The sequence below is a fragment of the Marmota flaviventris genome, chromosome 3 (genome assembly GCF_047511675.1).
Source record: "Marmota flaviventris isolate mMarFla1 chromosome 3, mMarFla1.hap1, whole genome shotgun sequence".
Classification (NCBI taxonomy): Eukaryota; Metazoa; Chordata; class Mammalia; order Rodentia; family Sciuridae; genus Marmota; species Marmota flaviventris.
This window is the reverse complement of record NC_092500.1, coordinates 18,934,352-18,948,007: the sequence shown is the minus strand read 5'-3', so window position 1 is coordinate 18,948,007 and position 13,656 is coordinate 18,934,352. Positions and strand designations below refer to the sequence as shown.

General features: G+C 39.9%; 1 protein-coding gene and 1 long non-coding RNA gene across 2 annotated transcripts in view; one reads left to right on the top strand and one right to left on the bottom strand.

Annotated features, from left to right (window-relative positions):
• The window catches only part of LOC139705173 (uncharacterized), a 413,615-nt gene that overhangs the window by 133,352 nt on the left and 266,607 nt on the right, over positions 1-13,656 (top strand). The window lies entirely within an intron of this gene.
• The window catches only part of Igf1 (insulin like growth factor 1), a 73,682-nt gene that overhangs the window by 8,550 nt on the left and 51,476 nt on the right, over positions 1-13,656 (bottom strand). Inside the window, exon 3 of the mRNA XM_027929150.2 lies at positions 11,644-11,825. Coding sequence (XP_027784951.1) covers positions 11,644-11,825 — 182 coding nt within the window. The remainder of the gene's footprint in view (positions 1-11,643; positions 11,826-13,656) is intronic.

Below are 13,656 nucleotides of genomic sequence, written 5' to 3'. Positions count from 1 at the left end.
AAAGTGTGAGGTTTGAGCAGAGGTATCCTCTGGACTTTTTCTTCTGAGCCTGTCTCAGCGTCACAGCAGAGCTATGGGCTGAAACTCACCCAGCACTGCTCCAAGTAGCATGGTTCTCATGCACACACACGTACGGTGAAGGCCATTCAAACCAGCTGGGATGTTGTCTGGTTTGCATCTGGCTCTCTTCCCAGGCTCTCACATGTGACTTTTTTGTTGCAGACAATGACAGTGACTAAACAAAAGCACTCAGGGACTTGGTCTCAGATGCATCTGTTGCTTTGCTCATTGTCTTAATTTAATTATGCCGCCACCCTTGACAATGGGTGGCAAGTGTAGGCACGCAAGGAGCGGCTGTCTTCGTCCTGAGCTGGCACCACCTTCAATGCACTTCTTAAAGGGTTATGAAACTGTCCCACATTCAGCCAAGCAAAAATTTTTCACTTCAGCAGCTTGTCCAAGACAAACAAACCAGCTGAAGCTGTTTCTAGTATGCAACTAGACAGATTTTTGAAAGGAAAACAGTAGTGAGTAAATACTGTTTCCTATTGACACCAGGGAAGGTAAGATTGTTTTTAAAAATATCGGTCTTCCAGTTTACTGGGGTTGGTTAACCCTTTTGAAGGGAAGGTTAACCAACTCATCAGGGAATAAGCTGGGAAAGAAATAGATTTGCAATTTACATTATTGCACATGGGTACCTCCACCCTGAGGTGGCCATTCACTGTCTCCCATTACATTCTGGTTCTTATCCTAGCTCCAAGCTTTCCTCTGGAAAGTTATCCATGAACTTTCCAATGAAGAAGATCATTGAAGGCTAATAACAATGAAAATAATAATCATCTTCACATTTGCAGAAGCTTTATAGTTTGCGGATAATCTCACTCAATCTTCTCAAACTACCTGGTGAAGTCACGTTATTCACATCAGCCCCATTAATAAGCTGAGAATTTAATGATGTGCTTAAAATAACATAGGAACAAGTTGATAAGCCCAGAACTGATACTAATAGTACCCATCACACGAGCATTTATTATGTGCTGGGGATTGTACTATGCATGCTCATTGAAAATATTTTCTGTATCTAGATAGGGAATAGGGGTGGGAGGAAAAGGGAGGGAGAAAGGGAATAGCATGGATGGTGAAAGGAGACCCTCATTACTATACAAAATACATGTATGAAGATGTGAATTTGGTGTCAACATACCTTATATATAATCAGAGATGTGATAAATTATGATACAATGGTGTATTAAGAATTTTAATGCAAAAATAAATAATTTGTTTTTAAAAAGAAAATATTTTTCTGATGTAATTCTTATAGTCCTTTAGGGGTGGGTATGAGTATTTTGACCATTTGACCTTTAAGGAGTCTGAAGCTTTGAAAGGATAAACATATAGAGAAGATGGAGCAGAGATTGGGATTTGTGCTGGTTCCTTCTGATTCTGGAGCTTACCATGTTAGCCATTCTGCTGTACTATCTCCCCAAGACTGAAAACTGTATTTGGTGTCTCAAAGTCCAAAAGTCTTCCCAATAGCAATGGCCAATAATGCTCTGAGCTGCCCATGATTACAGCTGCTGTTAGGGGCTTTTTTGGAGAAGAAGGTACTGTCTGGTGGGTAGAAGACTGATCTAGGTGGCTGGGTGCCCTCTCTTTCTACTGATGTGAGATGGGCTTCTTTGTGTGATTATTTATAGAGATCTAGTAGCACAGTATTCAGTTAGTGAAAGTGAACTCTTAGATAGCATAACCACTTCTCTTCTCCCTAATCTGTAGGAGATTTGGCCCGAAAGACAGATTCTGAAAGAAGAATTATAATAGACTCTTTAGATTTCAAGGAGGAAGCAGTGATCTTTTCAATGACTATGTTTCCTTCTCCACCCACTCCAAACAAGTTAACTATTGTATGAGAGAAAGTCTGGAAAAATCTGGCATCCTATAAAAAAATACTGGGTAAATACTGTCCAGCATGGAACATTTACTGCCTGTTGTAAATCATAAAGTATTAACTTAGCATTGACCTTTTCCCCAAAAGGGTAAAATAGAGGAAAAAGAGCAGTGGGTGATGGAGAAATGGCCCAGATCTTAGCTCGTCACTTGTTGGAAGGATGTGCTTTTTTCCTGGTTTGGCCTGGGAACGTGTGAAATTGTGAAGGATGATTTAGATGTCTCAGTGTCAACTGTGATATCTTTTTAACTTCACAAGTTCAAATTCCAGGAGAGCTAGGTCATCCTTTCATCTCTGGGGGCCAAGCTGAGTGAGTGTCATGAGATTTACTCAGGGCATTTGGATGTGACTTTAAAACTAAAGGACAAGGTGCAGAATTCAAGAGATCTGTATGTCTCAGGTAAGTAGCTGTTTCTTTTGCAAAAAGAGAGAGGTGTGTACTTACTGGACACAGTGTTAATTCTGCCCCACTTTATGCTATTGCTTGGAAAGTACTTCATTGCCTTTTATGTAGTTATGCTAGGAATGGCCTAAAGCATAACTTTTTTCTCCACTATGACCTTCTTTGATCATAGTAGATTGACCCAGGGAGGAGCCTCCTATAAGCCAATGACTAGGTGTGGTGGGGATACCAAGGTAGACCCATTCCTGGGAAATACATTCTTTTGCAGGCCAACTTTGGTTTAAAGACTAATATGGATTTATGTTTCTTCCTTTCGACCACATAATAGTATAGATATTTCTTCCCAAGTTCTTCTCCCTTTCTCCTTCCCATGGGCTCAGACTTGCATTGCCATTGATGGTTTGCCCAGTCTTCCAAAGCCCCTCCTATTTCCTTTCACACAATAAAATAAAATCCTTGCTCCTAATAAAATCCTTGCTCATTTGACCCCCATCTCATTTTCTGCTTCTTAGGGAACCTAGGCTTATATGCCTGATTTGGATTCCAGCTGTTGGACCCCACAGGGGTAGTGCGACCTTTGATAATCACTGCCTTGTTCTTGCCTCAGTTTCCTCTTCCATATATTGAAAGGGTGAAGCAAGAGCACCAACCCCATACAGGCATTCTGATTAAATATAATAACCCTTGAATGTTTAACTGGCCCAGGGAGATAGGCATAGTTGTATATGAGAGAACTGATACTTCAAGGGCACTTGATTAAGGTGGTTTTTGTGAAGAGTATCAATCTATTTTGACATGTGCACTGTTAGAATCTGCTCTAGGGCTACTTTTGTTAGAACACTGGAGTAAGTTCTGTGTGTCTTGTCTCCCCGGTAGAAGGTAAGCTCCTTGAGGGTAGGAGGCATGTTTCCTTCACCTCTGTATCCTCCCCAGACCCAAGCATGGTGCTTTGAGCAAAGAATAAAGCTGGTTAAATTAATTGAAATGTCCTGTAGGATTGAGGGAACACAGTTTAGGCCAACAGCAAGCACTGCATGGTGGCCTGTTTCCTGTTGGCTTCTGAATAAGGGAAAAATAACACAGAGCCCTCTGCTGTCTTGGAGCTTACTAGGGGCAAGAGGGAGTGCAGTGCAGTGGTGGTGGTCTGGTGTCTGACTTGGTTTTGCATTTAGATTTGGCCACTTTTTAAGAGTAGCTAAGGCCTTGGCAAGACTTTTACCTTTTCTAGATTTTCTTAGCCTGAGTCTGTTCCTTCTCTCCCTTTCTTCCTGTAGTTCACATTTTCAAAATAAAATATACTTTTAATTCACTTTAAGGAGGAGTTTTGTATAATGTATTTATTAGTTTTTAATGTCACAGAAAACTTATCCACATACTACCATTCCAAATATTTGGGGGATTGTTAGAGAAAATTTCTATTATAGATCTTTTATTTGTTTTACAGAATTATAATCATACAATGATTCTTTAGCTTGAGTTTTCTTTTCTGAAAAGTAGGGATAATTATAGTATTTAACCTGCAGGCTATAGTGATTAAATGAAGTGATTCACTGTGGCCTTCACCACAGAATATATTCCTAATAAATATCAGCTCTTACTATTACCTTCTTTTTTTCCTTTTAATAGTCAAAGCACTTTCCATGCTAGCACTTTTCTGGCTGAGTACAGTGAAATAGCAGGTACCTCCAGATTTTCAGAGCTCCCTGGAGGGCTGGGAGAGCAGACTTATAATTGTTTCCTCACTGACCCCAGTGACTGGTATGCACCCCCAGCAATTCTAGGAATTGGGGAGCTTATATTCATCCCATCATTATTCCAAGATTGTCTTGATTTATCAATTTTCTTAGTCTTCAAAGGACACCACCTAACTCTATTTCTAATAGTTCTTCCTGTGATGTAAGAAAGCACTACCAAAATGGCTTAAAAGTCTGGAAGAGAAAAGAAAAAGAAGAAAAAAAAATGCTGAAGGGTACTTTCTCTCCCTGGCAAGAGGTATTTATGTTGTTTTTAATAGTCTTGAAGGGTGTTGTAAAATACTTCGGGATTCAGGGCTGCTTAGATTGCTGATTTTCTGGGCAGCTTGTGGAGTTAGCTGTTTGTGTTTGTGTTACGTTTTTAAATTAAAAAAAAAAAAGTTTAAGCATACTATCTTTCCCAGAGGGAGTTGATTTTGGAATTGCTAAAGGTTCAGGTGTTATGGCATTTAAAAAAGTGAAACGCCAGATTCTAGTAATTGTACTGATATGCGTTAAAGTTTCGGCACATTCTTACCTAAGAGCTGGATTTGATGATTCCTTTTCTTTTACACTTCTAAATGCCATTGTTTCATCTGACAACTGATTTAAGCTAGGGTTACTTCAAGTAACGTGTGTGATAGTTGACATGATGATGTCCTTGAGAGATGTGAGGCCTTGGGTTTTCACCTGTGGGTGTCAGTGTAATGCAGTTGTGATGAGTTTGCAGGGTTAGTAGGAAAGGGTGTTGCCTTCTTCCACTCATTTTTTGTATGTGTGACAAATCTGGGCAGAACATTCAAACTCTGTGTTCTGAATTTTCCTCCTCACTGAATTGAGAGAAATTTTGGAAGTTTGGAAGACTCTTCTGAACTTTTGGGATGTACAAAATAACACTATGACAAGTTGAAGTGATTTGCATCTGTTTGAGGTTGATGGTAGACTTCAGCATATAAAGTAAACATGACGGATGCCAGCCAGTGCTTTTCCAAGACAGAAAATGGCACAAGAACAGTTCATGCGTGCACAGTCTTAAAAAATCAGACTTGTTGCATTGTGCCAAAAGGACCTCCTCCTCCACCCTGTTATCCTTTTCAAGAAAGGAGACAAGTATTATTTGTAGAGACAAACCAGAACATTCGAGAATGGCCTGCTTAACTAATGTTGACAAAAGAACAATAATGATGTTATACATTTACTGGTTCTTTGCTACTTTTCTTCTCATCTTGCAATGCCTCATGAACAAGTCAAGCATGCCACATCATGACACAAATTTTGGGCATTCCCATGTTTACAGTTGTCACAGGATTAGGGATCTTTCTCAGCCCTAGACTTGCCATGGTCTTGCTCCTAATTATTTGGAATTTTTGTCTTGCCATAATTGTTATCTACAGCTGTGAAAATAGCCCATCATATTTTCACAGATGGCAGGGCTGGTTGGTCTTTGATTACTTAACCTCTTGGTGTTGGCCAGACAGAAAGCCCCATGCAAATGTTTATAGATTTTATACAGAATTTTATAAAACTTTTGGCATATGAATCCTAGCTTGAAAGCCTGGGCCCATTTGGCTAGTGCAGGGTTGATATAAAATTTCTTGGTCTCTTACTGGGAACGGTGGAACAATTTTACCAAAGACAAGATTTGCTATCATGCTCAGCCAGTCAGAGGTCCTGCTATCAACATCCTACCTTATGCCAATTCTGACCATGTCAGTTAGAGGAGCCAAGGTGGACATTGTCTCCTTTAAAATTTTTTTTTCCAAAGTGAAAATAATACTTGCCTGAACAAGTCTAAATGTATGTTCCTTTATCGGACCTATTGAAAATGAAAGAATATGCCAGAGTGAATAGAGGAAGTTAGAGATTTATGGTTAAGGAAAGGGGAAATGGTGCAAGAAGCATGTGATGTTTTTTTGCCAATAATCCTAGTCTCCAACAAAAGGGAGGAAGAACTGGATGCACTGAACCTTGGTTCTCATGGTCAAGAAGTAGATTTAGAAGCTTCTCAACTTGCAAACTGATTCTATGGAAAAAGTAATTACAGATTCTGAATTACAACCAAGGATATTTAGAATTAAAATCAGTTGGCTGTGCCTTTAGTATTATCTTTTTAAATGAGTTTCCTAATCAATGGTTCTTAAAACCATAACCATAATAGTTAATAATATAAAGACATGAATTTCCCAAAATGTTTTCTAGTTGTTGTTACTCATCTACCACTAGCCCATGGAAGCTGTAACTGAGCCCTTAAATGGTGAGAACTTTCCTTTGGACTCTAGAAATGTCAGGCATGGACTCATGAGTGTCTCTCATCATTTACCTGCTGTTCTTGATACCCAGTTCTGTCTTCTGGAGTTGAAATCTGTTTATATTTCTAAATTATCTCTTTTGTTTGCTGGGTAAAAATGAGTTAGGACTAAAGGCATCCAGAAGTTCCATGAGAGCCCCCCCCCCCCCCCCGCCGCCAAATATGTAGGTATCAGGGAAAAATTCTGATTTTGGTTAGAACATTAAGGATGGACAAACTGATTTTGGCCTTGCAGGTCAGGTGTTTAGTGGTCCCTGAAGAACTTTTGCTAGCATGAGCTTCTCCGACTCGTCTTGCCTACATCAAAGAAATCAATAATGGGGCTTTCATCTTTGAGATGAGCATATAAGCTGCAGAATTCTGTAGTGGATACTCCAAACTTAAAAAGGGGGAATTGTGCTTCATCTCAAACTGCTAATTTTTGTATTGCTACCCAAAGCTTCTACTTTAAATTTAGACTGTCAACTTTGTTATCAGATGAAAAATCATCTTCACCCTTTCTATTAAATATTGCAAACGAGCACTATTCCCTTTAAGTGGGCAAGTAAAGAGAATAGGCCTCATCTTCTCCCATAGATGCAAACAGACTTGTGAAACTGTAATAAGATATATGACCTCAGAAAGCCTTGCTTCCCCTGTGGATGACAGCGAGGTGGTCAGGAGAGGCTGGAGAAGGTGGGGAGTTATTCTTTGGAAGCCATTTATTTGCCTCCTGTTCCATCCTTACATCCTAACAGTACCCACATTCAAAAACATTTGAGGAGCTGTATGAGGTTTTGTTTTCAAGAGACATTTGAAAGAAGATCAAATGCTTGTGAAAGGCACTGGATTGGCGGTCCTAGAAACTGAAGTGTCCCAGAAGCTGTGTGAGCCCGGAAATATCCCCCCTTTCTATTTAGTTTGGCACTTTCACTTAAAACTAGCAAGAGCTGGAGTTCATGCTACAAATACGTTTTCCCTAGGCACCACGAAAGGAAAACACATATTACACTTGATTTTAACTGGTTGAGAAAAATGGTGGCTTCTGAAAAGTTCATTATGTGGTCCTGAAATAAATGTTAATGGTTCTTCATGTAGGAGAGCCAAGCTACCATTTCAATTGAAATTCTTCATAGTTTCAGGGGTTCTCCTAGTTGGAAGGGGCCTTAGGTCATCGGGTTCTCTCCATCTGTCACATGCTTGAGATTTCACTACCACATCACCAAAATGTGTTGGCAAGCTTGGGCTTAAAGTTTTTGGTGATATGAAAATTGTTTCTACTTCAAGAGACTAACTTTTTACATATGGCTCTAATTTTCAGAAGGATAATAATATTAATTAATACTATCCTACATAGAAATCATCTCATCTCAGCAGTGAACTTATTTTTATGGTCTGTCTTTCCACCATGATACAGTCATCTGTATCACTCATTTGTCCGTCCGTCCATCCATCCATCCATCCATCCAGTGGGCTCTTTGGTATTGATAGTACCTATTACATGGCAATCATTATTTGGTAATTCCAAAGGATTGGTTAGGGTTGATAAAACCCTTTCCAAAAGAAAGTTTATTTTAACGCATACTCTAAGACTATGGGAACTTTAACTAGACAGCTCTCTTGCCTTTATAAAATTCTTCTTGAATATAGTTTATGATTATGTGTAGTAATAGTTTACCCAAACCTTTCCACAAGACATGCACTTTGAATTCTTTTGCTGAACTAATGGTTACTTGAGAAGCTTCTGATTGGAACTTTTTCTTATGGATGGAGCCTTGGAAGTCTCCATGCTGAATGGATGCTGGGTTTTCAGGAAGGGGGATCTGGAGTAGAAAGCAGAGCAGGGGCACCAAGAACCATGACTTCTTTAAACTAGGCTACTTAGTCTAGGATGGACTAGGTCACGTGTGGTTTTCAATCATCTTCTTACCCCCGACTTCATCATTTGCTTGGCTAAGTACTTCTCTTTTGTACCCTCTCTGAATGCCTATAATTCACAATTTGGTTGATCTTGATACTTTTTGCTTTATCCTCTAGGAAGACTTTATTCCTATTGATTAAATCAGGAAAAGTGAAGAAGAAGATCTCTAAGACTTAAATTCTATGAATCTGCTTAGTTTTTCTTCACCCTCGGGGAAATCCAGCATCTTTTCTATTATTTACTATTTCCTTCTGGATGAAAAATATTAAATTAGTGGGAGACTTCATGTATTCATTTCTGTTTTCCTTTTCCTCTTGGAATTTTTTCTCAGTTGATTCATTGATTATGTATTTTTGTCGGCTGGCCAGAAGAAAGAAAAGCTTAGAATCCAAGTATGTCTGTACCCATTTCTAAATCTCACTGTCCTTGTATTTAAAATGAAAGGATTGAACAAAACAATTTCTGTAGCTTCTTCCATCTCTAACATAACATATGAGTGTGTTATGTATCCTAGTGTTTTTCATGGAGCAGAAATTCATGGAATTTTAATCTAAAAATCCAAATCAAATCTAGATATGTGTGTGTAAAGGAGTTCGCTATAAGGTAAAGAGAGTGTGTATGTGTTGGGGGTGGTTCTAGGAAAGATAATTAGAAGGTAGTAATTGGACATCAGAAGTTTTCATCATGGGTTGAATTATGTTCCCTTCCCTGAAATTTATATGTTGAAGTCTCAATTCCCAGAACCTCAGAAATGTTACCTTATTTGGAGATAGGATCTTTACACAAGTTATTAAGTTAAAATGAGGTCATTAAGGTGGGTCCTAATCCAATCTGACTATCATCCTTATACAAGGAAGCACTTGGACACAGACATATGTACCTAGGGAAGATGAGAAAGACTCAGGAAGGAGACCATCTACAAGTCAAGGCAGGGGCCTGATGCAGAACCTTCCTGAGAGCCCCTGAAAAACCTGATACCTGAAGTTTGAACTTCCAGTCTCTGAAACTGTGAGACCAAAAATTTCTGTCATTTTTAGCCACTCAGCCTGTGGCACTTTGTTATGGCAGCCTTAGCCAACTGATACATTTTAAAAATCAGATTCCAAAGTTTAAAAAAAAAAAAAGTTCAGCGACCTCTCAAAGGTTACCTCATAAGCCTTTAGGTAAATACTGGGTGCCCTTTGGTCTGACCCCCGGACCTGACCAAGAAACATGGCCTCCAATAATATTGCAGGAAAAGAAATCTGGGAACTTCTGTGACACAATTCAGTCTTGCTGAGAATTTGGGGCTAATATTTAACTCTGAACATATATTGACATGGGCAATTCTTCTATTATAGATTAGTAGAAAATTTAAAATAAAAATACATATAAAAGCCTTTTTTATCTGATTTTTTTTTAGTCATTTAAATTTTGGAGGGGAAAGGAAAAGGGAGCATCTTGTTTGCCTCTTATAATTTTTGTTCTTTTTTTTTTAATCCATTCTTGCCACTTTCCTTGTCCTTTCTTGGCTTTCCATTTTTCTTTCCCATTTAACAGGTTATTCTCCTTCCATCATGAGCATTATCTAGCGCTGCCAGGGCCACTGGTCTTCATGTCCTCTACAGCATTTCCTCTCTTATCCTGGCCTCTGTCTGCTTAGTCCTTCTCTCCTCCATTTTCCTTGTTTGATCAGTTTCTACCTCGTCTCCCTCCTCTGCTCTTCTTTGCTCTGATTTGCTGACTTGCTTCTGCCCCTTCCTTCTGTTCCCCTCCTGGGTGTGTCTTTGGCCCACCTTTCCTTCGCCTCTGAGACTTCTTTTTCTTGTTGGTAGATGGGAGCTGATACTGTAAACATCACAAAAATAATTGCATTGAGAACAGGCTGTTCCTAGGGTGACCCTGAAGACAAAGTCTTTGAGTCAGCCCAGAATGCCCAGGCTCCATAGAAAGCAGGAAGCCAGCATGGGCACTGGAGAGGAGTCTACAACTGGGTCCCAAGACCCAACGTTCCAGAACTTTGGGACTCATCTCTGAGACCCATTTCCTCCCTGGCTAGAAATCAAGAGGCACTGAGTCACCTGGGAAGAGAAAGAATGAACATACCTTCCCCCCTTCCAGCACACCTTCCCACCTCACTTATCTAGAAGTTTCTTCTGTGGCCCTTGCTCTCTGACTCACTGTTGGCTTCTGTGTTCTGTGTGCATCCTGTCTTCAACAGTCCCTATATATCACATTAGATGGCTCCTTGGGGGACATCTCCACTAAGACACCAAGGTCTTCCTTCCGCTTCAGATGTGGCTTAAGACCAGGAAGCAGCAAAGGTGTCAGGATGAATGGTCTCCTAGCTGTGCTTTCTAAACAGTGTAGTTTTTTGGCTTCAAAAGTTAAAACAACACGTAGGATTTTTTTTTTTCCAACAGAGTCCCCAAAGAGTCCTAAATAGAACTTTATCTTTTTTTTTTTAACTCATCTTCCTCACTTTCTCCTCTTCTTTCATCTTCTTTTTAGTTCTCATTATTTCTACTTACAGACTAAACCTTTACTTAGTCCTCATATTCATTTGTCACTCACCCATTCAACAAAAATCTGTTGAGTGATTTTATGTACTTCTGATGGCATAGCTGGTACCTCTAATGTTTATAGTTTAACTCTTAGAAAACAAAGATGCCTGCAAATTTTTATCATTAGAAATTTCTAGATGTTCTCACAAGTCAAACAGAAATTTATGTTTGTAATTATTTCCCCTCTAATTTGTATTTCCCACTGAATGTCAATTTCAAATAGTTCCCAGTACAGAGTTGTTTTATTTCTTATTTTTTGGTTTTTGTACCATGGCAGAATTCCAGGATTAACAAGTTCAGTTAATAATTACAATTATGACAGTTTCGTTTGGTACCAAAGCCCATTTTTTTTTTTTTTTGGTACCAGGGATTGAACTCAGGGCACTCAACCACTCCACATCCCCAGCCCTATTTTGTATTTTATTTAGAGACAGAGTCTCACGGACTTGCTTAGCGCCTCGCCATTACTGAGGCTAGCTTTGAACCTGCGATCCTCCTGCCTCAGCCTCCAGAGCCACTGGGATTACAGGCGTGTGCTACCCTGCCTGGTTCCGAAGCCCATATTTTTGCCAGTGTTTTACACCATATTCCAGTTAGCAGATCATCCAGAGCAGGGGAAGGTGAAATTTGCAATGCTGAGTGACTGAGGATTGGACATAGAATCCATCCTGTTGGTGGGAATGTTTTTTTTTTTTCCCCCCCCCTTTTAACCAGGAAGCTGTAGGCAGAATTTCTGTTTGGCCCACCCACATGCAGAAAACAGAGATTACTTGAGGGTGAATGGATCCCACCCAGGTGGGCTTACCTTCTGAGTCTTGGGCATGTCAGTGTGGCGCTGGGCACGGACGGAGCGGGCGGACTTGGCAGGCTTGAGGGGTGCGCAGTACATCTCTAGTCTCCTTAGATCACAGCTCCGGAAGCAACACTCATCCACGATGCCTGTCTGAGGTGCCCTCCGACTGCTGGAGCCGTACCCCGTGGGCTTGTCTGTACAAATCACATGCAGAGTGGCTGGGGTTAGTGTGGAATCTGTTTTACTTTTCATCTTCCAACTCTCTATGCTATCTCTCTTCTCTCCACTTGGAGCCAATACCCATCCTCTAATATCTCACCTTCTTCTGGAAGCTTCCCCAGCAATTCCTGACCCCACGGATCCTCCTGGTTTCCTTGTGTCTCCTGAGGTCTACCCTATACTTGTGAGCATGAACTCATTCACCACAAAACTTGGAGAGAAGTTTTAGAGAACTGCTTTCCATGTTTTCAGCAACTCATAGTCAAGGATCTTGTCTAATCTGAACATTTTCAATATATTGGCTTATTTGGGAGGCCACTAAAAATACTATCTAAAAGAAAATCATGCAGTAAGTTTCCTTAACCTATTTTTCACTTATTTATTTGTCCTTTTGACAGATAATATTAGTGCATGTTTATGGGGTCCAATGTGATATTTCAGCACATGAATATACTTTGTAATGATCAACTCAGGATATTTGGGTTATCCATTATCTCACATATTTGAGCAAGGATACTCTTCAAGAAATGGTTCTGGGATAACTGGGTGTCCCTCATGTTTTTAACAAATCTGTATATTTTTTTATACGCAGGACAGCTCCAAGGTTTGCTTTTTCCCTTAACTGCTTCCTTTGTTATATCAGATTGAAGATGAAAGAGGTTTTAAGTATGAAAAGGGCTCCTAATTTTACTGGTGTGAAAACTGAGACTCATTTGGGAACAACTGGCTCAAGGGGATGCATGCAGTTAAGTGGTAGAGTAAAAATTCAAACTCCTATGTGCTTTCTGCAAAGCCCAGGTGCTCCATCAAGCCCAGGAGACCTGGCATGTGACTCTAGACAAGTCACGTAAGCTCTTTAGGCCTCAGTTTCCCCATTTATATAATGAGGTTAATAATATCTTCTTTGTCAAAATAGAGGATTAAATAAAATATCAGAGGAAAGGATGTAAGGGTAGTGCCTAATGCAGCACCTGACACATAGTAGATGCTAAATAAATATTGGTTTGCTTCCTCTGCGCACCCTTTCTGGGTCTTATATGGTCTATAAAGAAGCAGTGTTACTATTGATTGCACCCAGAAGCTTGGGAACTTAGAACCCATAGTAGCAGTGGGATAGGGCTCCTTCTAGCATCACCTGAGGGATCAGTATAATAATTTCTTTTTTCTTATAGAAATCTACTAGACCGAGACAGAATAAACTAAAAGTCCATCTTCCATGTGATTCTGATTGCTAAGAGGAAGCACTCAAATCAATTAGCCCTCTTTACTTGGCAAGTAGGTCTTGGCTTGGTTTGATTTTGTTTGGGGCACACTTCTTTTGGCTTTGGAATTAAAAGAGAGGGCAAAACAAGCTCACACAGAACTTAACATGCACCTGGAAAAATTATTTGTAAATTTGTGTCCTATTAGATCTTTTGTTAAATCAAATCTTGCCTATACACCAGAACACAAAACAGACCCAGGTGAAGCTCCTCTGGCTCAGGTGAGGGTAGGGAGACTGGACTTTGGCCTTTTCTCATCTCCCTTGTCTCCTATGGGAGGTGAGGTGCCTGGGTTTCTCCATGGAGGTCTGGGCTTCATGGAAGACACTTTGCAAACCATCAATCTACAAGAATACAATTACAAATATGAAAGAGATTCAAACTTAATCCCCGATCTGGGAAAGCTTGACATTAAAAAAAAAAAAAGTCTTATGTTTGCATGATAATGACACTATACTTAAGGATGGGGTTTTGAAAGTCTAGATGCTCATGTATATCTTGAACTTCCTCATTTGGGGATGTCAGGCCCACGGTAATGGCCAGC